This window comes from Orcinus orca, chromosome 19, assembly GCF_937001465.1.
Source record: "Orcinus orca chromosome 19, mOrcOrc1.1, whole genome shotgun sequence".
NCBI lineage: Eukaryota > Metazoa > Chordata > Mammalia > Artiodactyla > Delphinidae > Orcinus > Orcinus orca.
In genome coordinates this window covers 46,598,614-46,623,298 of record NC_064577.1, presented here as the reverse complement: position 1 = coordinate 46,623,298, position 24,685 = coordinate 46,598,614, and the positions used below count along the sequence as shown (strand labels likewise).

Genomic DNA, 24,685 nt, shown 5'->3' with positions numbered 1-24,685 from the left:
ATCCAATACCCCCTCCTCCCACCCTGCATCTTTAAAATCAAGTAGGACAATAAAGCCATCTTTTCCCCAGTGTAATAACCATTTTTTTCAGCAATGACACAATAACATGTTCTAGATAATATTTTCAAAGTCTCTAAAATACTAACAACAGTGTTCCCAAAAAACATGTTTTTGGTTTATACCACCTAGCTAGCTAAAGGCAAAAATGCTTTAAGTATCTTTAAGACTTAAACAAATATTTCAAACATAAGAAAACATACCATAACATAAGGTAGTCCAGTATTTTCATTGCTAAAGAGCTGAAAAACTGCCATTAGTATTATTAAACACAAATATTAACAAATATTATTAAGACAATAAAATGTAAGACCTGGGTTTATTAATTTCATATTACTAGTTTATAAACAGAACTACTAGGCACCATTCAGTATACTCAATTCTTTTTTTTTTTTCTTTCTTTTTATAAGTTTATTTATTTTATTTTTGGCTGCGTTGGGTCTTCGTTGCTGCACACGGTCTTTCTCTGGTTGCAGCAAGCAGGGGCTACTCTTCGTTGTGGTGCGCGGGCTTCTCCTCGCGGTGACTTCTCTTGTTGAGGAGCAGGGGGTTCTAGGCGCTTTAGTAGTCGTGGCTCGTGGACTCTAGAGTGCAGGCTCAGTAGTTGTGGTGCACGGGCTTAGTTGCTCCACGGCATGTGGATCTTCCCGGACCAGGGCTTGAACCCATATCCCCTGCATTGGCAGGCGGATTCTTAACCACTGCGCCGCCAGGGAAGCCCCTCAGTTCTCTAATATTTTCTCATTAGCAAAAGGTGATTAAAGGTTACCAGAACCTCAGTTTACTTACCCACAAGCCACATACTGTCCATTCCTAGACGTGGCAATGCTTAATCCATATAAACTGCCTTCATCAACAAATCTGTTAAGGCACTTCCTAGAGTTCACATCCCAAACATAAACGTCTCCATCCCCTGAATGAAACAGCCAAAAATTGGGTTTGGTTAATTTTGTTTTAAACTTGAAAGGCAAGTGAACTGACTATTCTTAGTCCCTCTTTAATAGTACAAGATACTACAAATAAAGACCTACTATATACTATAATTGTCCTAGGTCTAGAAAACTGGCCTAAAAATGTTTCTTGTATACATTTTCATATATAGAAAACTACATCCTCATTAGTCATTAATAAACAATATCTTTAGGTTTAGAGTGAAAATCACAAACTCTTGGCTTGAGTTGAACTTTCAGAAGAAGTTTCTACATTTCACTCAGATAAATTATTGGCGCAAAATTTGAAAAAACAAAAAACCCACCAGCAAAGGTTTTCCAACATCTATCAAGAGGTATCAGAGTACCAAACATGTAAGGCTAGGTGATCTAGATACCAAACTGAGGATGAAGTTGACGACAGAGGAGGAAATGAAGAACGAACTGCTCCAGACCAAAAGGAATTTATAATTTAATTAAGGAGGTATGGATAATTTACTGTAGTAAGCACAAATAGTTTAGAGAAGGGAGAATGTGTGAAAGATAAAGGATATTAAATCTGATGAGAACACAAATATTTTCATGATAGAAATGGCCATCTAATTGCCAAAATCAGTCCTCCTTTTTTCTCTCTCCTATACACTCAATATTGATGATCACCCCCTTCCTCACACCCATTATAGATGTGTATAATGACCCTATACCCATCTCAAAGATGGCTCCTCACTCATGTATTTCATCTTTCTTTTATGTGGATATTGCTCTAACGTTCACCCTTCTATACTATTATCCTTCCAATGAGAATTCAATGAATCTCACTGTTTCAACTGTTTCATTAAGAAACAAAATTTCCCAGGCTGGCATAAGGGTTTAGGTTAGGTAGAAGTAAAATATGTATTTAGAAAAAATTTAATAGGCTCAAATTTTAAAAACTTTATGTCTGTCTGTAGGGTAATGGTACGATAAAGGAAGGGGTTTAAAGATCAGCCTAGCTAGCAACAGACTAAAATGGGAACAGAAGGGATCAAGGGCAGGAAGACCATCTAGAAAGCAAGTGTATTAGATGGTCATAAGTTGATGTTGACTTAAGAAGCAATAATTAATCCAAGAGAAAACAAAAAGAAAAAACTGGTTCAGCTAAAAAGATAAAAGGTAAATTCTTTCTTCAACACTCCTTCTATCAAAATATTCTTTATATATATAAAACAATAAATATGAACAATATGCCACCAATCACATCAATCACTCCTTACAGAAGAAGGAAAGGAGGAAGGGGAGGGGGGAGAACACCAATCAAAATATAGGTAACCCCTAACTTACCAAGGCTCAACTTTTCATTACTCCTTCTCTGATTTTAGGACCTTTCTTATGGTAAATTAGACCTCCATGGTACTAACCTAATTTGTAAATATTTAACATCTATATCCAATTCATATAACCAAATCTCAGTATCTGTGCTGACCCTTCAACTCTTCTCCCCAACTCTGACTCTCCCAGGATCCAAGGGCCATTTCATTAGGAGCATTATTTCTCTGAACCAATGTTTATTCCTTACCCCTCATAAAACCTAGCATATTAATTAATAGAGACTATATATGCTGCTGACATTCTTATATTATTGGATTAAAAACATACAAATGTAAGTAACTCAACCTTGTGAAAGTTTGATTCTGGGCCAAAACCAAAACAAAAATTAAAGTTAATGCTAAACTTAATCCTTTTTTTAAAAAAAGTTATGAATAGATTGAAGAATAATACTCACTGGCAGAACCACTCTAATTCCTCCCACTACCAAACAGCATGAGCTACGCTGAGCTTGTGATGGTCCCCAAGATCCTTTAGGAAAAGGTGTAAGAGTCACAGGACAGTCAGAAAGGCCAGCAGAAAAGCACAAGATTAGAGACTGTCAGGAATGATAAAGGGTTGGTTGGTAGTACTAAAGAAATGTCAGAATGAGATCAGAACTGTTTTCAGTCAATAATGAATAAAATTCCAAACATTATCCAAGTCAAAAGAGGCTAATAGAAGTGATGATTCTAAGTAACTTTCAAAAAGAAAGTAAGAAAGTCTCAGAATAAATCATCTTTTAAAATGCATTTTCTGGGGACTTCCCTGATGGTGCAGTGGTTAAGAATCTGCCTGCCAACGCAGGAGACACGGGTTTGATCCCTGGTCCGGGAGGATCCCACATGCCACGGAGCAACTAAGCCCGTGCACCAAAAACTACTGAGCCTGTGCTCTAGAGCCCGCGAGCCACAACTACTGAGTTCGCATGCCACAACTACTGAAGCCCACACACCTAGAGCCCGTGCTCTGCAACAAGAGAAGCCACTGCAGTGAGAAGCCCACGCACCACAACGAAGAGCAGCCCCCGCTCGCCACAACTAGAGAAAGCCCGCGCGGCAACGAAGACCCAACATAGTCAAAAATTAACTAATTAATTAAATAAAATGCATTTTCTTCCCATCTTTTCCCCAAACAGTGCATGTTAAGTGGTTAACCCTTCACCATTACTAGTTAGTAAATGAGAAGGCAAACAGCAATGAAAAATGAATTGTAAAAATAAAAATGATTTTCTTACTAACACAAAAAAGTCTAAAATCAAACACAGTTTTGGTTAAAGTTGGTATTTAAACACACCCAAAGCTTCAAAGAAGCTTCGGATCATCTTATCATTAACTTAACTTACCTGAAGATGCATATACTTTCTTACTGTCTGAAGAGAATGTGGATGCTGCAATCCTTCCATTAATTTTCATACTACCAAGTAGCTCTTTAGTCTGGAAGAACAATAAATATTATTTATCAAATTGTTAGGCGCTGCAGAGAAGAATCACAACGTGCAGAATAAAAGCAATCTAGTTCTCTATTTTGAGCACCTACTCAACTTTGTTTTTCCCTACCCTCAAAAAAAAAATTCTTCCCGAACTGCCCACAACTTCTCCCGAAGTCTCAATATGTTCCTCTACTTGAGATGCAGATTTAAGGACACCATGAGTTATGGTTCAAGACCATCCCTACACTAATGTCTTATCCTAGAAGAACAAGCAACAGGTAATAATGGTTCACCTTCATTGACAGCAAGTGAAAATATCCAGCAACACCATTTATAAGCAAAAAGGACCCATCTGGGGAGACTTCGAAGCTCCTCACTATCTTCTCCTTCAAACCTAAGAAAAGAGATGAATCAATAAGGATTAATGGTTTACAGTAAAGCTTTCCATGACAATTGAGAGTTCCTTACTTTTTAAGTGCCTTAAATAAAACATGGGCTCAGACTCTGAGTAAGTCTGACCCCATGCATCATTGAGTATGACCGAAATACAAGGTCACTACAAAATGCTTAGCAAACTTCTGTTCTTTGTCTTGGTTAACATTCACCATTCTAATTACAGGCCTGAGAGCCAGCTCTCCAACCAGTAAACTTATCGACTAATTTTCCAAATGTAAACAGTAATACCTGTAAGTAACTAAAAGGATAAATTATACTTCTTTGTCAAAACGTTCATCACCAGAACGAAAACACACTGCCACAGAAACAGCTAAAACACAGTAACATGCAGAAACTAGTTGCTAGCCAGCTACTAAACATCCCATGATGAATGGGAGTCTAATTCTTAACTTTGTGGATCAAAAAGAAAAAACAAAACAAAACCATGTGTCAGTAGTGTATTCAAGAATTGATAAGAAGAAGTAAAGTTGTCACTTTACTTTTTTGCAGATGACACGATACTATACATAGAGAATCCTAAAGATGCTACCAGAAAACTACTAGAGCTAATCAATGAATTTGGTAAAGCAGCAGGATACAAAATTAATGCACAAAAATCTCTGGCATTCCTATACACTAATGATGAAAAATCTGGAAGTGAAATTAAGAAAACACTCACATTAACCATTGCCACAAAAAGAATAAAATATCTAGGAATATACCTAAGGAGACAAAAGACCTGTATGCAGAAAATTATAAGACACTGATGAAAGAAATTAAAGATGATACAAATAGATGGAGAGATATACCATGTTCTTGGATTGGGAGAATCAACATTGTGAAAATGACTCTACTACCCAAAGCAAACTACAGATTCAATGCAATCCCTAGCAAACTACCACTGGCATTTTTCACAGAACTAGAACAAAAAATTTCACAATTTGTATGGAAACACAAAAGACCCCGAATAGCCAAAGCAATCTTGAAAAACGGAGCTGGAGGAATCAGGCTCCCTGACTTCAGACTATACTACAAAGCTACAGTAATCAAGACAGTATGGTACTGGCACAAAAACAGAAAGATAGATCAATGGAACAAGATAGAAAGCCCAGAGATAAACCCACGCACATATGGTCACCTTATCTTTGATAAAGGAGGCAGGAATGTACAGTGGAGAAAGGAGAGCCTCTTCAATAAGTCGTGCTGGGAAAACTGGACAGGTACATGTAAAAGTATGAGATTAGATCACTCCCTAACACCATACACAAAAATAAGCTCAAAATGGATTAAAGACCTAAATGTAAGGCCAGAAACTATCAAACTCTTAGAGGAAAACACAGGCAGAACACTCTATGACATAAATCACAGCAAGATCCTTTCTGACCCACCTCCTAGAGTAATGGAAATAAAAACAAAAATGAACAAGTGGGACCTAATGAAACTCCAAAGCTTTTGCACAGCAAAGGAAACCATAAACAAGACCAAAAGACAACCCTCAGAATGGGAGAAAATATTTGCAAATGAAGCAACTGACAAAGGATTAATCTCCAGAATTTACAAGCAGCTCATGCAGCTCAATAACAAAAAAACAAACAACCCAAAAATGGGCAGAAGACCTAAACAGACTTTTCTCCAAAGAAGATATACAGACTGCCAACAAACACATGAAAGAATGCTCAACATCATTAACCATTAGACAAATGAAAATCAAAACTACAATGAGATATCATCTCACACCAGTCAGAATGGCCATCACCAAAAAATCTAGAAACAATAAATGCTGGAGAGGGTGTGGAGAAAAGGGAACACTCTTGCACTCCTGGTGGGAATGTGAATTGGTTCAGCCACTATGGAGAACAGTATGGAGGGTCCTTAAAAAACTACAAATAGAACTACCATATGACCCAGCAATCCCACTACTGGGCATATACCCTGAGAAAACCAAAATTCAAAAAGAGTCATGTACCAAAATGTTCATTGCAGTTCTATTTACAATAGCCCGGAGATGGAAACAACCTAAGTGCCCATCATCGGATGAATGGATAAAGAAGATGTGGCACATATATACAATGCAATATTACTCAGCCATAAAAAGAAACGAAATTGAGCTATTTGTAATGAGGTGGATAGACCTAGAGTCTGTCATACAGAGTGAAGTAAGTCAGAAAGAAAAAGACAAATACTGTATGCTAACACACATATATGGAATTTAAGAAAAAAAAATGTCATGAAGAACCTAGGGGTAAGACAGAAATAAAGACACAGACCTACTGGAGAACGGACTTGAAGATATGGGGAGGGGAAAGGGCGAGCTGTGACAGGGCGAGTGAGTCATGGACATATACACACTAACAAACGTAAGGTAGATAGCTAGTGGGAAGCAGCCGCATGGCACAGGGATATTGGCTCGGTGCTTTGTGACCACCTGGAGGGGTGGGATAGGGAGGGTGGGAGGGAGGGAGATGCAAGAGGGAAGAGATATGGGAACATATGTATATGTATAACTGATCCACTTTGTTATAAAGCAGAAACTAACAAAAAAAAAAAATTGAAGCCTGACAAAATTTATAACATGGCCTTGAGAAAGAAGATACAGAGCTTTAAAGATGTCAGGTGTAAATGTTTCTATGGATTAGGGAATGAGTTTTTTTTTTTTTTTGGCCACCCCACACAGCATGTGGGATCTGAGTTCCCAGACCAGGGATCGAAACCACGCCCCCTGCATTGGAAGCACGGAGTCTTAACCACTGGACCGCCAGGAAGTCCCAGGAATGAGATTTTTAGGTCAACTGCTGAGCAACTGATAGATAAGAAAAGAATGGCCAATTTAATTAGAATAGAACCAAATTCCATAGGATGGGAAGTGAACTGGTGCTTAGTTACAATCTTCTAAAAAATTCTTTTAATATTTTAGAACCCTTGAGCTTACAGAAAGAGAAAACTAAGGCTCAGCAATGACCATATGCCTATAAATCAAAATGGCTGCCTGACTAACTGAATTCCCAAATGGTCAAATTCTTTGTGTTTTCCTAGAACAAGACAGCTCCCTTAAGAACTGCCCTTCTGGGACTTCCCTGGTGGTCCAGTGGTAGAGAATCCACCTTGCACTGCAGGGGACAGGGGTTAGATCCCTGATCAGGGAACTAAGATTCCACATGCCTCGGGGCAACTAAGCCCACGCACCCCAACTACTGAGCTCAGGCACCTCAACTAGAGAGCCTGTATGCTGCAAACTACAGAGCCCATGCGCTCTGGAGCCTATGTCCCATGCACCACAACTAGAGAGAGAAACCCCACATGCCACGACTAGAGAGAAGCCTGCACGCTGCAAGAGAAGATCCCACATGCCTCAACGAAGATCCCGTGTGCCGCAACTAAGACCCGATGCAGCCAAAAATAAAATAAAATAAATAAATAATAAATAAATCTTTAAAAAAAAAAAAGAACTATTCTTCTAGGGACTTCCCTGGTGGTCCAGTGGTTAAGACTCGGTGCTCCCAATGCAGGCAGCCCGGGTTCGATCCCTGGTCAGGGAACTAGATTCCACATGCCACGACTAAAAGATTCCCGCATGCCGCAATGAAGATCTTGCATGCGGCAACAAAGATCCCACATGCCACAACTAAGACCCGGCACACATGGATAGATATAGATAAAAGAACTGTCCTTCTAAATGATGCAACAGAAACTGCTTCTGAACTTTGAAATAGTAATCTGTGGTTCTTAACCTTTCTGTGTGCCAGTCTGGTGAAGTGTATGATACCCTTCTCAAAATAATGGTTGTTTAAAACTTTCGTAACTGAAGGAAATGCTAAATTTCATTTAGAGATTAGTGAAAATAAAGATGGAATGTTTTTCCTATCCAGCTTCACAGACCCCTGAATTTTGAGAGTCCACGGACCCCACTTTAAAAGCCCTGACAGGTTAGTGGAAGGAACCATCAAAGTGGAATTCTTCAGAATGCATCAATTCTGAATTCTTCATTTTTCAGACTTGCATTTGCAAGAACCAAGAGCTCACATACATGTAAGGCTTGCACATCCTAACTTGTCAGCAATTTTCCCCCTTGTTCTACTGTCCTTAATTTCGAGTTATGAATACTGTTTTATAATCACGAGAGACTGAGAATTATATTCAATAACAACACCACAAGAAGAAATACATTTGATTTACTATTATAATTATCATTATTACCAAGTTATGCTTATTGAGGAAAGAGAAGGAAAAATATTAAAAGGCAAAGATAAATGCCATGTCTTAGAAGAATCTGGTGATCAGATGCACACCCCTGCACACCAGCAGATCCACAGTGCACATCACTAACTACTGGATCTCAGCCACCCCTGGTTTGCTTTTCCCAAGAGGATGCAAGGCAAGGAAGGACCAGAGCACATTCCTTTTGATTAGCGGAATGACATTTAAGAATAATAACTACTACATGTTGTTTTCTATTTCAATATGGGGAGACAGTTTAAGGTTTTCCAACTCAAAGGGAAGTCCATGGACCAGTAGCATCAGCAGCATCTGAGAACTTGTTAGAAATGCAGAATCAGGCCCGCCTCAGAACAACAGAATCAGAGTCTGCATTTTAACAGGATCCCCAGGTGATTCGTATGCACATTAATGTTTAAGAAGCACTGATTTAAAGCATAAATAGATAAATTAAAACCGCCCTTGGAGGGCTTCCCTGGTGGCGCAGTGACTGAGAGTCCGCCTGCCGATGCAGGGGACACAGGTTCGTGCCCCGGTCCGGGAAGATCCCACATGCCGTGGAGCGGCTGGGCCCGTGAGCCATGGCCACTGAGCCTGCGCGTCCGGAGCCTGTGCTCCGCAATGGGAGAGAAAGAAAAAAAAAAAAGAAAAAACCCCTTGGAAAGGATCACTGAAAGTGTCAGGAACACAGGAAAGACCAGACCAGAAACACTGAAAATAAACCTCATAAAGGTTTCTAAAGTTGGCCTTACTCACTTTTAACCACTAGCAGAAAAAAGGCTGTACAGAGCAACCTGTAACCTTTACAGCCCCACATATGTGCAATTTAACAGGGAGACTGCCAGCAAGCTGTAGCGTATGACAACACCTCCCAAGATTTATAATGTTAACCCAACCAACTTCATTACAAGGACTTTAGTTCCCAAAGGATTCATGAAGGTGTCATTATATTTTTGAGGTAATGGGAGTAGGAGAATGCAGAAGACGAGATAAGGCAGAGGAAAGATAAATTTTCATCTGATAAAAAAAGATGTATTATTTAAGTAGTTCATTCTTCAAAATACATTACAAATTCCAAAAGCAGTGCTTTATTTCCTTTAACCGTAAACCAAAATTGTATTGTAACAAACAGCAGAAGAACTGGAGGGCACCCAAATTACAGATCAGAGGAGTGAAATAATTTGTCCAAGGCAGCAGAACCCAGGTCTTCTAGCTCATGTTCTTTCTGCTGCAGCAACTGCTAATTTTACAGCCAAGTATTTGCAACTGCTCTTCTGGTCTAGGGGAATATATATTTGCAAATTATGATTTTCTTCCCGTAGGTACTCAGTAAAAAGTCAGTTCACCTTTTTCATTCAAACAGGTTATCTCAACAACACGACATTTTCCAAATACTAAAACCAAAGAGATCCTTACTTTTAATAATTCTATGGGGAGGAAAAAAAGTGGTTGTAATACTGTGAAACAATCTCCACTATGGGCTGGGGGGGCGGGAGGTGCGTGTCAGCTCAGTTCATTAGGAACCTTACCTCTTACTTGATGCACAGGAATTAGCTTCCCAGCCAGCATATCATAGACATAAAGAACCTTGCTGTGAGTACCCGTGGCTACAACCTCTTCTCCATTAGCACTAAAACAAGCTTTAAAGATTGGAAACTTTTCCAAATAGATGCTCTGAATCTTAGGATTTGTTTTTCCATCAACCTATAAGGAAGTACAAATATTCCTTTTGATTATTTCCACAGACCATGTAAGCTGATTGTAAACACTTTTCACTACAAGTCTTTTTTTTAAAATTTATTTATTTATTTTTGGCTGCAGTGGGCCTTCATCGCTGTGCACGGACTTTCTCTAGTTGCAGCGAGTGGGGGCTACTCCTCATTGCAGTGCACGGGCTTCTCATTGTGGTGGCTTCTCTTGTTGTGGAGCAAGGGCTCTAGGCACATGGGTTTCAGTAGTTGTGGCACGTGGACTCAGTAGTTGTGGCTCATGGGCACTAGAGCACAGGCTCAGTAGTTGTGGTGCACAGGCTTAGCTGCTCTGCGGCATGTAGGATCTTCCAGGACCAGGGATCAAACCCGTGTCCCCTGCATTGGCAGGCGGATTCTTAACCGCTGTGCCACCAGGGAAGTCCCTACAAGTCTTCATTTAAAAATGCATACCTGGGGCTTCCCTGGTGGCACAGTGTCTTTCCCTGGAAAGACATTTCTAGGGCATCAAGTGAGTAGAAAGGTGCCACTTTAGGTAAGATGGTGAGGAAAGACATTTCTAGGGCGTCATGTGAGCAGAAAAGTAAGAATGAGGGTTTCCCTGGTGGCGCAGTGGTTGAGAGTCCACCTGCCGATGCAGGGGACGTGGGTTTGTGCCCCGGTCCGGGAAGATCCCACATGCCATGGAGCGGCTAGGACCATGAGCCATGGCCGCTGAGCCTGCGCGTCCGGAGCCTGTGCTCCGCAACGGGAGAGGCCACAACAGTGAGAGGCCCGGGTACCGCAGAAAAAAAAAAAAAATGCATACCTGAAATAGCGATACAGCATTATCTAATCCAGCAACCAACACAACCTGTGCACGAGGATGGAACTGCACAGACGAGATCCGAGCAGTAGTAGGACGTTCAGCATTAGCCTGCTGGCAGTGCTTCATCTACAGAAAAATAAAGCTGGAATTTTATCAATTCGAATGGGTTAACATTATTTTCTTTAAAGCATGAAGACACTATAAAGTAGTTTACAATGCAGAAGAAAGTGCACTGGAAGAGTAACCAGAAGACCACAGCTCTGCTACCAACTAGTATTCTAGTACAGCACTTTACCATACAAGAATCCATTTTTCGGGGGCTTCCACTACATTGAAAATGCAATTACATAAAAAACACAGTATCGTATGATGTTTTCTTTGTAACCCCTGAAGATAAATTTTTGTGGTGACTACATTTTCAATGGAGGTGAATTCACCCTATGAGGAGCTAAATGAATTATCTGCACAGGGTGGGGAGTGACAGAATCACTCTAATAATTTACCATAATAAGGTCCCCTCTCACCATCTAAATTCGCATGCTACCCTTTTATAATGGGGAAAATTATGTCAAAGAGAGAACTGTTCATTTGGCATATATTTAACTGAAGCAAGTGCTGGGTAGGCACTTGGTTACCACAATGAACAAGTGAGACACAGTGATGAGTTAGACAGTAACTAGAGTAAGCCACTTCAGATAGGATGGCAAGGAAAGACATTTCTAGGGCATCATGTGAGCAGAAAGGTGCCACTTTAGGTAAGATGGTGAGGAAAGACATTTCTAGGGCGTCATGTGAGCAGAAAAGTAAGAATGAGGGCTTCGCTGGTGGCGCAGTGGTTGAGAGTCCGCCTGCCGATGCAGGGGACGTGGGTTCGTGCCCCGGTCTGGGAAGATCCCACATGCCGCGGAGCGGCTGGGCCTGTGAGCCATGGCCGCTGAGCCTGCGCATCCGGAGCCGGTGCTCCACAACGGGAGAGGCCACAACAGTGAGAGACCCGCGTACCGGGAAAAAAAAAAAAAAAAAAAGTAAGAATGAGTTGGCCACTGGCAGTGCTTAAAGAACACATGGAGGGATGAGCAAGAGCAAGGGTTCAGGGGCAAGAAAGAACTTGGCATGTGCCAGAAACAGAAAGAAGGCCTGTGTGGCATGAGTAAGGAATAAGAGGAAAAGGCATCAGATGAAGCTGAAGACATCGGCAAAGGCCAGATCCTGTGAAGGGCAGTGTAGACTATGGTAAGGAATTCAGAAGTTTTCAAAGAGCAATGAAAAGTGACAGGACATGATATTTTATTTTTAACAGATCCCTCAGGCTACTATAGGAAGAACAGTTTAGGAAGAAGGAAAGTTGAAGTGGAGAATCTAGCCACAAAGCTGTTGCTATGCACTGGGCGAGAGATGAGAGCAGCATGAACAAGGCTGGTGCCAACAGAAGGAACAAGAAATGCAAAAGGAGGAAGCAAATAACATTCCTAAAAAATTCCTGGGAACATAATTTAATCTTGCTTTTGCAAAAGGTAAAAAACCTAACACAAATATTTACCAAGGCAAAATGATAGCAAGCACATTTAATCCCACAGATAACAGGAATCCATACATTTGTAACTGGGAAGTATATTGGATTTCAGAGGTAATTAGTTGGATTGACCCAATTTTACTGATTCTCACCTTTAAGATTCCTTTAGGAAGAGAGGTTGATGTGGATATGAAATTCCCAGTCCTTTGCAACAAATCATCTTCATCCTCTTCACTTTCATCTAAATCAAACAAACCCATAGGCTGATCTTCAGAATCAATGAGATGGCCATTACCTATCCCAAACATCTATATTTCAAACTTCAACTCCCCTCCCAGTCTCCCAACCTCAATCGTTTTATTTAAGCTGCAACTGGTAAAAGTAAAACAGCAAAATAAATTTGAAGGAGAGGAAAACGATGACAAGACCTCCATGTATATGGTTAAAATCAACGCCTGACTCTGGAACAAAAGACACGCATTCACTACAGTGACTAAAACAACATGAAATGAAGATGAAACGGAGTCAGCATTTAATTTAAAAAGAGAAACTCGTAACAGTGGCAAGATGGGCAACAGGATGAACAGCAGATCCAGCTTAACAACTCACAGGAAAAAGAACTAGAACTTTTAGGTGACTGAAACAACAATGCCAGCAAACTGTGTATCAAAACTTCCAAGAGAGGTAATAGGGCTGCTTTTCCCCTGGAGATGACTGACGATTCTAGTAAAGAAAGCTGAGAAGCTAAGCAGAGTGTTTAAAACACTTGTAGGGTTAAGAGAGCAAAAACTAGTACCAAAAGCCCTCTAAGGTTCCTAAGGAGTCTGGTAAACCACCAGGCTCTGGATTGTTGCCACAAAAGGCTATACATAAAATTAAAGGTGAAATCAAAGAATTACGAGAAAATCTCCCAAGAACGGAAACCCGGCATTGAATCCTCACACTCTCTCACTAGAATAAGATGTTCTAGGATTGCTAGTGCCCACTGCCCAACCACCTACCCAAAAACAAACATACAAATTCTCTGGAGAAAGATACCATTGTCCTAGACCTCTAGTTAATCAATACTATTTCTCATATACAATGCCCACCACTCAATGACATATAACCAGGTAAATGACAAGGTAAGATAACTTAACTGAAAACCTAAAGAAAAACAAACAATCCTCACAGGAGATCTAGATAATGAAGTTATCAGACATAAAATTTTTAAATATTACATTTAAAGCTCATAGAAAAAGAGATCAGGTCTGTGGTTACCAGAGATGGAGGGTAACGTGAGGGGAATTGGATGAAGACAGTCAAAAGGTACCAACTTCCAGTTATAAGAAATAAGTACTAGGGATATAATGTACAACGTGATAAATATAACTCTGCTGTATGTTATATATGAAAGGTGTTGACAGTAAATCCTAAGACTTCTCACCACAAGAAAAAATACTTCTTTTCTACTTCTTTAATTTTTATCTATTTTTATCAGGAGATGATGGATGTTCACTGAACTTATTGAGGTAATCATTTCATGATGTATGTAAGTCAAATCATTATACTGTGCACCTTAAACTTATACAGTGCTCTATGTCAATTATATCTCAGTAAAACTGGAAGGAGGGCTCCCCTGGCGGCACAGTGGTTGAGAGTCCACCTGCCGATGCAGGGGGTCACGGGTTCGTGCCCCGGTCTGGGAGGATCCCACATGCCGTGGAGCGGCTGGGCCCGTGAGCCATGGCTGCTGAGCCTGTGCATTCGAAGCCTGTGCTCCGCAACGGGAGAGGCCACAACAGTGAGAGGCTCGCGTACCGCAAAAAAAAAAAAAAAAAACAAAAAACAAACTGGAAGGAAAAATAATAATAAAAAATAAATAAAATAAAAAATTTATGTTTAACATATTAGAGATAATGAAAGGCAAGACTCAGAATTAAGCCAGAGAACTAGACTATTAAAAAAAAAGAACCAAATGGAAATTCTAGAACTGAAAAACAGTGATTAAAACTAACACCCCACTGGATGGTGTTAACAGGATATCAAAATTACCTGAAGAGAGAATTAGTGGTCTGGAAAAAGGATCAGAAAAAAATATCCAGACTAAAGTACAGAAAGCAGAAAGACAGAAGATACAGAAAAGAACACAGTCTACAGCCATACCACCCTGAATGCACCTAATCTCATCAGAAAAGAACAAAGAATGTTTTAAAAAAATTTTTTAACATACATGTAATTGGTATCCCAGAAGGAAAGAAAGAATGGAACAAAAACAACGTGTGAAGAGATAACAGGCAAGAATTTCCAAAACTTAGAAAAGACATGTAGCCAGATTCAACAGCACCTATGAAGACCAAGCAGAATACAAAGCAAGCTAAAAACACTGGAATACTGCGGCAGGGGGCTGGGGGGTGGGGGGTGGGGGTGAATAAATTGACAAAACAGCAACAATAAAACTCCATAATATTAAGGAATTACTACTGATTTCTGAAGGTGTATGATAATAGCATTATAGCTGTGTTTAAAGGGAGGAGTACTTCTCTTTCAAAGATGCTCAATCTAGGGACTTCCCTGGTGGTCCAGTGGTTAAGACCCCGTGCTTCCACTGTAGGGGGCACAGGTTCAATCCCTGGTCAGGGAACCTGCATGCCAGTGGGCCAGTGGGGGGGGGGGAAGGTAATTCAGGAAAAAAAAAAAAGATAATCTAGTATTTACAGATAAAACAAATAATACGTTGGAGATAACCGTGAAGCTGGGTTGTAGTCACCACTCCGCCAATAAGTATACCTTGGACAAGTCACTTCTATCTTTTTGAACTTTACTACTGTCATATGTACAATTAAGGTATTAGACTTGGATATCCCAGATAGTAACAGACTGGCTAACTGTTGACCTAATTCATTTCCTTTTCCTCCTGGGCACAAAGACAAACTATATTTCCTCGTATTGCATGCAGTTAGTGTGGCCTCATGACTGAGTTCTGGCCAATAAAATGTAGGTGAAAGTATCACGTACCACTTCCAGGACAGGACAATAAAAACTTCCCTTGGTGAGTTCTCTCTCTTCTCCTATAAGTCAACTGGTGGTCAATATCCTAGGCAACATTGGAAGAGCCAGCCTGAAGATGGCAGAACGTCTATAAACTTGGGTCCCTTAAGTAGAGCATCACCTTCTCACCACCTCAATTGTACTCATAGGAAAAAAAACAATTCTACTGGATTAAGCCACTGGGATCTGGGAGATTTCCTGCTTCAATGTCAGCATAAACCTAATCTATATCTAAACTGCTGTAGTTCTATGAATCCAATATTCTAAAATGGATAATAAAATTATATTTCATCCAGGGCCAAAAAAAAAAAAAAAAAACAAAACAGTGACAGGACAAGATGATTAACATATTTAAAAAAACCCGGAAAGACAATTCTCAAATAACAGAAGACTTTTATATGAAAGAGAGATAAGATTATATCTCTTCGAAAGGTAGGACTACAGTGTAGGGAGGCTAAATTTCAATAGTAAAAAAATTACAATTAGTTTTTAAAGAGAAGAAGAAAAGAGGAAGAAATAGTCTAATAAAGAGCACAACATTATTTGAAATATTTAAGCAGAGGCTAAATTATCATCTAACAGATGTTATAGAGAAGTTTCTTGCAGGAGATAAAGTCGGGCTACATCACTAAGAGTCCTTCAACCTCTAAAAGTATCTGGTTGGAAACCAGAAAGTAAGTTTCTACTTAATAACAGATTGAGTTTTCTAACAGAATTATATAAAACTGGCTCCTTGGAAGGGCTCTCTATACGTGAATACCATGAAGACTGACATGGGTGGGGAGATGGGAGGGAGAGGTGATGATGATAATCAAACAGAGGTTCATCAGATACCAAAGATGCTAAGAAAGGAGCTCCTGTATTACAATGGGAGGATATACTCTGGAGTTCCTCAAGGATTTCAGAAGTCAATTCCAAGGCTAAAATTTATAACTCCAAGAACTCAAATCAGATCTTGGCCAAACCATCCATATAAATAATATCTAAACTCAAAGATCTAAACAGCAGAAAACAGTTTTGGTACAAGTCAAACTTAAAATCTGCAGTTGAAAAATAGGTTTTTAGAAAGTGAATAATCATCTGGGCCTAACCTGACATGTGCTCCTTAGAAACACATTCCATCTCCTAGTGGATAGCTAGATCAGCTGCTCATGTCTTTGGAAGGGGCTCTGAATCAAGAAATAACACTACTACTTATTTTTTACTTAATCTATGCCATAATGTAACACAGTTCTGTTGAGGAAAAACATCATAAAATCCATCCATTATTGTCTCTACAAGTAAAGAATATGCTACTAAGTACCTCTTACACTATTGTAGAAGAGCTTCCTTCAGAGAAATGATAGACTTCAAAACCAGACATAAAAAAAAAAAAAAGACATATTTCAAACACCAGGTTTTAACAAGCCTCGTGAGAAACCTCAAACAATAACAGAACAGGAATAGGAATCTATTTACCAACTTAAACAGAGGTGTCAACACTCACCATCTGAAGATGTTTTCCGCTTATTGGTTTCTGCCCAGGCAGGTACTCCCCCCATGGCATGCTGAAATCTAAGCAAAAATGTAAAAATAAAATATTGTAGTGACCACTGTATTTATACAGAGTTTAATACATTTCAAGAATATAGGTCAGAGCATGAATAGAATCTCTTCCAAAGAAGTTATCATCTTTCAGAACAGAAGGGCTACTCACACAGGATAGTCCTAAATTGGTAATAACCACCTGGATACATATTTGTTGTTATTTATTTACATCTAGTTACATAGTTGTCTTATTTGCACATATCAACACACCAGATTTGGTGACTAAGTAAAGAAATAGAAATCTCTTTGTGGTTATAAATCAATGCTATAGTACACAGAGTACACAAAAGAATACTAGAACATGTCTGAAAGAAAACAACCAGATTGGTAAAATAAACAAAACTTCATCATATATCCTTTGCATAAAATGGGAGCATTTCATCCTGGAAAAAGTAAGCTTCAGGAGAAGCATGACAGTTATATTCTGAAGGGCTGGTATTTGGAAGCCTGAAAAGAATCTTTCTGTTTAATGCAGAATCACAGACAAGTCCACCAAACTAAGCCCACTAGCCATAAGTAACTAGAAAACTGGACAAAATATGTGAAACTATTTTCAGAAATTGGACAACAGGCAACATAGGACTATGATCTCTAAGAGAAGAAAAATAACAAGGTGAGCAATGCCATTACTGGGATTTTCCCCTCAAGGCATTTTTATAAGACCCTGACACAGAAACAAGGAGAAAAAGATCAGACTTGAAAGAGGCTGAAACAACACGAATTTGAGGGGCAGTCAACTGTAGAAGAAAAAGAGAAAGAGCTCCAGAAATCTGCACAGGGGTCCACAGACACTTCTTCTGAATACTAAACTGCACACTCATAGGATGAAACTCCATGAGGTCAAGCAAAGAACTACTAGGGGTCTGTAAGTTGCACAGAACCAAAACTCAGACATTTGAGTTCAACCAGTCAGAGGAAGGCTCCTTACTGAACATTCAGGGCATTCAGGAGAGATCCCAGGAAGGTCATAACTTAATAATGGGGCTAAACCAGCCTAGAATAAATGCTACTGTAGAAGAAAGCTAAAAACAAATCCTGAAAGGATCAAAGTGATTTCCAAGTCAATTAACTGCCTGCCAAGGCAAAGTTCAACACACATTAAAAGCAAAAAACAAAATCCAGACACTGAACAACATTCACACTGCCCAGAATCCAATCAAAATTACTAGATATACAGAGAAGCAGAAAAACATGAACCATAACCAGAAGAAAAAGCAGTCAACAGAAACAGAAATGACCGACCTGACAGAATTAGCACACAAGGACTTTAAAATAGCTAATACACATAAAAAGGAACAAAATTGTGCCATTTGCAGAGATGTGGATGGACCTAAAGACTGTCATACAGAGTGAAGTAAGTCAGAAAGAGAAAAACAAATACCTTATGCTAACACATATATATGGAATCTAAAAAAAGAAAAAAGGTTCTGAAGTACATAGAGGCAAGACAGGAATAAAGACGCAGACAGAGAATGGACTTGAGGACACGGGCAGGGGGAAGGGTAAGCTTAGACAAAGTGAGAGAGTGGCATGGACATATATACACTACCAAATGTAAAACAGACAGTTAGTGGGAAGCAGCCATATAGCACAGGGAGATCAGCTCGGTGCTTTGTGTCCACCTAGAGGGGTGGGATAGGGAGGGTGGGAAGGAGATGCAAGAGGGAGGAGATGTGGGGATATATGTATAGCTGATTTGTTATACAGCAGAAACTAACACACCACTGTAAAGCGTTTACACTGCAATAAAGATGTTAAAAAAAAATAATATCATTGATTATATTTAAATGGTGGGATTACAGGTTTTTTCCAAAGTTTTTTGTACTTGATTCCTTCTCAGGCCCCCATACTAAAACTTAATCATGTCTTCCAAGAACAATGCTCTTCCAATTCAAAATGGAAATCTGACTACCCAAGAAGCCAAAGACTGAGCAAATCAAAATACTGGTTATAAATACATCTTGGCAAACCTATAAAAAAGGACACTTACTCTTCCTTAAGTCTCTTTTGAAGCTCATCTTTTGAAAGTTTATTTTCACTGGCATTTTTCATCATATCTTTCCGAAAACGATTGTTCATCATGTCAACCCTATAAAAAAAACAGAAAACAGCATGCTTTCAATAACTTAAAGAATCAACATAAATAGTTGCTGCCTTTAGTATTTTGAGCAAACAACACAGGTCAAGATTTATAAGATGTGGAACATCTCCAATGCACATTCTCCATTCTTCCCGAAACAAAAAGGAATCTCCAATATTTCGGATCATGTAGTTTACCCTTTGAAGAGCTATTTCAAATTCACAATTACTTATCTAGACACAGCTTATGCCATTCACCAAAATAAATTCCAGGTAAATCAGAGTTAAATACAAAAAAACAAAAAAAAACAAAACCCAAACCTTAAAATACTGTGAAGGAAAAATACAGGCAAATATTTCTCTCCGAAGAACTTTTTACTAAAAACAACAGCAAAAAAAAAAAAAAAGGAAAAGTGTCATAGACTTCACTACATCAACATTAAAATATTCTGTGCATCAGACAACATTAAAACAAACTTAAAGGCAAACAAAAAGCTATATAATGTGCAATAAATTTGACATATAAAGGTTTGAAATTCTCAATATGCAAGGAGCTGATATACTAAAATCATTAATAAACAGTCTCATCTGCCATTTGCAACAACATGGATGACCCTGGAGGACGTCAAGCTAAGTGAAATAAAACAGACATCAAAGAGAAGTACTGCATAATCTCACTTACATGCGGAATCTGAAAAGAGTAGAATACGTAGAAGCGAAGAGCAGAATGACGGTTACCAGGGGTGAGAAGGTAGAGGAAATAGGGAGATGTTGGTTAAAGGGTACAAAGCTGCAGTTACGTAGCATGACTGCAGTTAATGACAATATTGTACGCTGGAAATTAGCTAAGGGAGTAGATTTCAGGGGCTCTCACCACAAATAAAAATGGTAACCATCTGAAGAAATGGAAATGCTAATTAGTTCACGTAACTATAGTAATAACTTCACCGTGTATACATATAGCAAATTATCATGTTGTACACCTTATGTACAATTTTTATTTTAAAAATAAAAAAACAAAATGAAAGTCTCCAGTAGACAAATACGCAAAGACATAATGGAGACTACTTTTAAGAAAAACCAACGACTAATAGTTTTCTCAACACAAGTTAGATGTTTCCTACCCTAAACTGTCACCCTAAACTGACAATGTCTGAAAAAAGAGAAATCATTGCTTTTATTTTTTTTTAAGATTTTTTTGATGTGGACCATTTTCAAAGTTTTTATTGAATTTGTTACAATATTGCTTCTGTTTTATGTTGTGGGTTTTTGGCCGCAAGGCATGTGGGATCTCAGCTCCCCCACCAGGGATCGAACCCGCACCCCCTGCACTGGAAGGCAAAGTCTTAACCACTTGGACCGCCAGGGAAGTCCAGAGAAATCATTGCTTTTAAAATGGAGTGAAACGGACACTTTTCAATGGAAAGGTAAATTAGCAGAACCTCAGGGTCAGCCTGGCAGTATTTATCAAGAACCTTAAAAATGTCTGCTCTTTGACTAAGTTCATCTACCTCAAAGAATCTTTCTTAAATAATTTTAAGTAGAAAAAGATTTATGCATAAAGATGCTCATCTCAACATCAATCTATTAAAAGGAAAAATATTTATCCAACGATAGCTACGTAAATTATGGTTAAATCATATAATGGACTATAATACATCCATTTTAAAATGTTTATAAAGGTTTTTTTTTTTTAATTGGGGAAAATACTTGCAATACAATACATTCTCATCTTAAGGTACATATTGTACATTATGGCTAACTTTTTTTGGTCTTTTCTCAATTTCAGGCATTGTGTTAAGAGCTCTACATACACTATTTAATCTCAAGAGCCTTCTGATATAGTTACTATTATCCCTATTTTACACATGAGAAAAGGTAGGTTCCAACCTTGCCAATGGTCAGTCAGGAACTGGCCTAACTAGGAGGCAAACTCAGGTCTGACCCCAAACACTGTGCTCTTTTAGCTTTCCTATACAGCACAGAAGAAAGAGGGAGAGATGTATGCCAACATGTTAACAGTGGTTCTCCCTCGGTGATGGGATTATGAATGATCTTTGCTATACTTTCCAGTATTTTTCAAGTCTTCACGTACTCACATATTCAGAAAGAGAACTTTCTTAAAACCTGCAAAGTAACTTTTGAAGAATCCAGAGGGACTCCAGAAGAAAAATTAGGCAACCTACATCTCCTCATCTTCATCTTCTTCATCCAACCAAACTGGCTTCTTCTGAGGTGGAAAATTATCTTTTGCTTCATTCTCCACTTCAGAGTCACCTGAGTCTTCTTGTACTTGAACCTAGAAAAGACAAAATACCCACAAGCACTGAGTCTTTCATACCCCATGGTGGCAGACTTTGCAGAATGGTGGCTTGCAGAATGCTTTGTTTTTATGGTCCTCTTATCAAATTATGGGACAGTATGCTACCACAGCAAATGCTGGAGATCGAACAGAAAATGAGGAGATTAGAGAATGGCAACCCCCGTTGGACACATGAGGTAAGATTGGAATAGTCAAAGAGTCAACTTGCTGAAAGGAAAAAACCAAGTAAGACAAGTAAAAAAGGTAAGTTCACAGATGAATAAAGGAGCAAGGAAAATCACAGAACTACAGAAATCACAGGACCAAAGGCAGACACCAAAGATAAAATAACATGACTGGGCTTCCCTGGTGGCGCAGTTGTTGAGAGTCCGCCTGCCGATGCAGGGGACACGGGTTCGTGCCCTGGTCCGGGAAGATCCCACATGCCGCGGAGCGGCTGGGCCCGTGATCCATGGCTGCTTAGCCTGCGTGTCCGGAGTCTGTGCTCCGCAATGGGAGAGGCCACAACAGTGAGAGGCCCAAGTACCACAAAAAAAAAAAAAAAAAAAAAAAAAAAAAAACATGACTGAATGTCATAATTAAGTCATATTTCATATTCATAAACATACTTCTCCACTTTTCTTAACTGTTCTTGACCCCTTACCTCAAGAAACTTTATACTACCCAAACAAATCTAAATCTAGACCACAGAATTTCACCTGAAGTGAGCTTGAGAGCTTTCCCAAAACCACATGATAGAAATATCCAAATGATTTCTACTTGCTCTATTATTGGCCTATGATCCTTCAAAGCCCAACAAACCCCACCTCACTTAAACTGTTTCTTTTCCCGAATGGGAAGCTGTCACACAGTTCAGCATTTTTCCAGTAGCATTTCTCTATCTCCCAACTAGATTCTGCAACCTCTCCCATATGCACCCAAATGAAGTTCTGGCAATCAACTGATACTTGCTAGGTCTGCATTCGCTTCTGGCAATCAACTGATACTTGCTAGGTCTGCATTCACTTATTAAACTGAGTAATTCTCAGTAAGGCTTTGCTTGACTACCCTATGTAAAATTTCACAGGCCCCCTCAACACATGCTTATCTCCCTTTCTTGAGCGCCTTTATTTTTTTTTTCTTCAGCACTTCACTGACATAACTTGAATTTTATCTTCTGCCTCTGACACTAAGTATCCAAGCTCCAAGAAGGCAGGGATTTTTGTTAGTTTTCATCCACTGCTGTTTCTCCTCCAGTGCCTAGAAACTGCCTGGGACTCCCTATATTGGAAAAAAAGACAGGTATAGGATGAAAAAAAAAAAAAAAAGCAAAAAGCATGCAAAAAAATTATAATCAATTAATCATGCAGGGTTTGCACTGCCAGGAGAAGTATCTGGCGCAAAACTGGCTCACAAATATTACTTTAATAGACGAATACGCGGTCACTCTCAAAAGCTGGCTTATCAACCACTCGATGTGGTTGTTAAAACAGACTCCCAGGCCTGTGCCCACGAATTCTGATTTCACAAACGAAGTGGAACCCCTGAATCACAGCAAAGTATTGAGGCAGGCGATTGAATGACCAAGAGAGAAGAAACACTGAGTCTGGGGAGAAAACAGTGGAACTGAGCTACTGCCACTAATCGAAAGATGCTCACGATTAGTTGGCTAAACGAATATGTGTTGAGCGCCTGCTGCATACCAGGCTCAGCGGCTCCCTCGGGGGCGGAGAAAGGCGCGGTCTCCGCCCTCCCGGGACTTTCAGTCTGGCACCCCGCGGCGCCCGCATTCCCGGTTCCCTCCCACCTGAACGCTCCCCTGCGCCACAGGTCGCCCAGGCTCCGCCCTCGGAGGCACACCGCCCACCGAGCGCCCAGCCCGCACGCCGCGGCCTCCCTCACCCGCGGGCCCCGCAGACGCCGCAGCAGCGCGTCCTCGTCGTCCTCGACGTCGCCGAAGACCAGCTCCTCCAAGCACCGCTCCACGGCCGGCTTGTCCTCCTCCAGCGTCTGGCGGTTCCGCTGCCGGAGCCGTCTCTCCTCCTCGGCCGCGACTACGGCGGCCGCCGCGCGCGGCCAGGCCGGCGATTTCCGCTGAAATGAAGGAGCAGCCTTTTGGAGCGGCCCGCCCGGCCCCGCGGCTCTATCGTCCGGCCTCATTCGGGTCTTCCGGTCTGGTCTCGCTCCGGCTCTCCGGTCCGGTCTCGTTCGGCTCCTCCGTTCCGGCGGCATGGTTCGGTTTGAGAAGGAACGCAGGTGCTCACGTGGATCCTCACTGCGCGTGCGCCGAGGCCCTTGCTTTCCGTAGCGGCTGAGGCCACAGGGGGCCGGAAAGAGGCTGCACCGCCCTGTGAACACGTGACCAGCACTGTCCCCCTTGTGTAACGCCCATCCCCTCACGAGCCCCTCCCCGTGTGGGAGTTCCTCCCAGAGAACCAATCTTCCGGGTGGAGGGGGAAGCGGCGTGACTGGAGTGGAAATATTTTTCCAACACAACTTCGCAGCTGCAGTTGATTGAAAGGAGCGCAAGAAAGCCAGGGTATAAACTGAGATGACAGGCTAAAACTGCTACTCTTCTTCCTAACTTTTTAACCACTCGACTTACACGAGCTCAATCGCCTTTTCCACCCCTTCGTCTTGGTACGGCCCTTGGAGTACGGAGCCTGCAGAGGGTCCCACGCTGGAAGACAGACGGAGGGTATGTAGGGAAGTGGGCCAATCGGGGCGCGGGTCACGGCGCAGGCGCGCTGGGGAGGGAGGGCTATGCTAATGTTGTTGATATCCTGGGGCCACCCGAGTTAAAGGGGGGAAATCCGGGGGCTGCCGCCGCCGCCACCGGTCTGGGCCGAGTCGGGGCCCCCCTGTAGTCGCCGTAGTCCCGGGGAGAGGCGCCTGCCCCCAGCTCGGGAGGGGGCGCCGCGGGCCCGGGGAGCACGGACAGCCCCTACCCATGAGGCCCTGATGGAAAACACAAAGGATCTGGTGAGAGCCGAGCGCGGCATCTGCTTTGTGTGCCAGGTTGGGGGGACGCCGGCAGCCCCCCGACCCCAGGAACCCCTGCAGCCCCCTGACCCCGCTCCCAGGCCTGCTTCTCCATCCCACGCCCCCTCCACCTCCGGAGCCCCCCTCCCCCTACCGGCCGTTAAACGATTCAGGGGTTCCCCTCCCCCCATCCTCGGACTCATCAGGGTTTTCTCTATCCTCTTTACTTTTTGGAAGAAAAATTTTAGAAGAAAGTTCTCTTCGTT

At 40.9% G+C, this 24,685-nt stretch overlaps 2 protein-coding genes across 18 annotated transcripts in view; one reads left to right on the top strand and one right to left on the bottom strand.

The window, feature by feature from the left end:
* The window catches only part of UTP18 (UTP18 small subunit processome component), a 39,724-nt gene extending 16,055 nt beyond the window's left edge, over nt 1-23,669 (bottom strand). For all 7 annotated transcript variants that reach the window (XR_004478595.2, XM_049702349.1, XM_033410951.2 and 4 more), the window contains exons 1-10: nt 23,340-23,669; nt 21,322-21,434; nt 19,047-19,145; nt 16,956-17,023; nt 12,592-12,680; nt 10,927-11,052; nt 9,939-10,113; nt 4,056-4,156; nt 3,676-3,766; nt 847-970 (exon numbers count right to left, since the gene is read on the bottom strand). Coding sequence is in view for 6 of the 7 variants with exons in the window: in XM_049702349.1 (XP_049558306.1) it covers nt 847-970; nt 3,676-3,766; nt 4,056-4,156; nt 9,939-10,113; nt 10,927-11,052; nt 12,592-12,680; nt 16,956-17,023; nt 19,047-19,145; nt 21,322-21,434; nt 23,340-23,669 (1,316 nt within the window). In the remaining variant the exon portion in view is untranslated. The remainder of the gene's footprint in view (nt 1-846; nt 971-3,675; nt 3,767-4,055; nt 4,157-9,938; nt 10,114-10,926; nt 11,053-12,591; nt 12,681-16,955; nt 17,024-19,046; nt 19,146-21,321; nt 21,435-23,339) is intronic.
* Nucleotides 23,670-23,725: 56 nt separating this feature from the next.
* Nucleotides 23,726-24,685, top strand: part of MBTD1 (mbt domain containing 1) — a 69,986-nt gene continuing 69,026 nt past the window's right edge. For 4 of the 11 annotated variants that reach the window (XM_033410935.2, XM_033410934.2, XM_033410941.2 and 1 more), the window contains exon 1: nt 24,170-24,419. In XM_033410935.2, the coding sequence (XP_033266826.1) occupies nt 24,399-24,419 (21 nt within the window). In that variant the 5' untranslated portion in view covers nt 24,170-24,398. Of the gene's footprint in view, nt 24,136-24,167; nt 24,420-24,685 lie in introns of those variants that run through there. The other 7 variants (XM_033410938.2, XM_033410937.2, XM_033410942.2 and 4 more) reach the window with 6 other exon arrangements.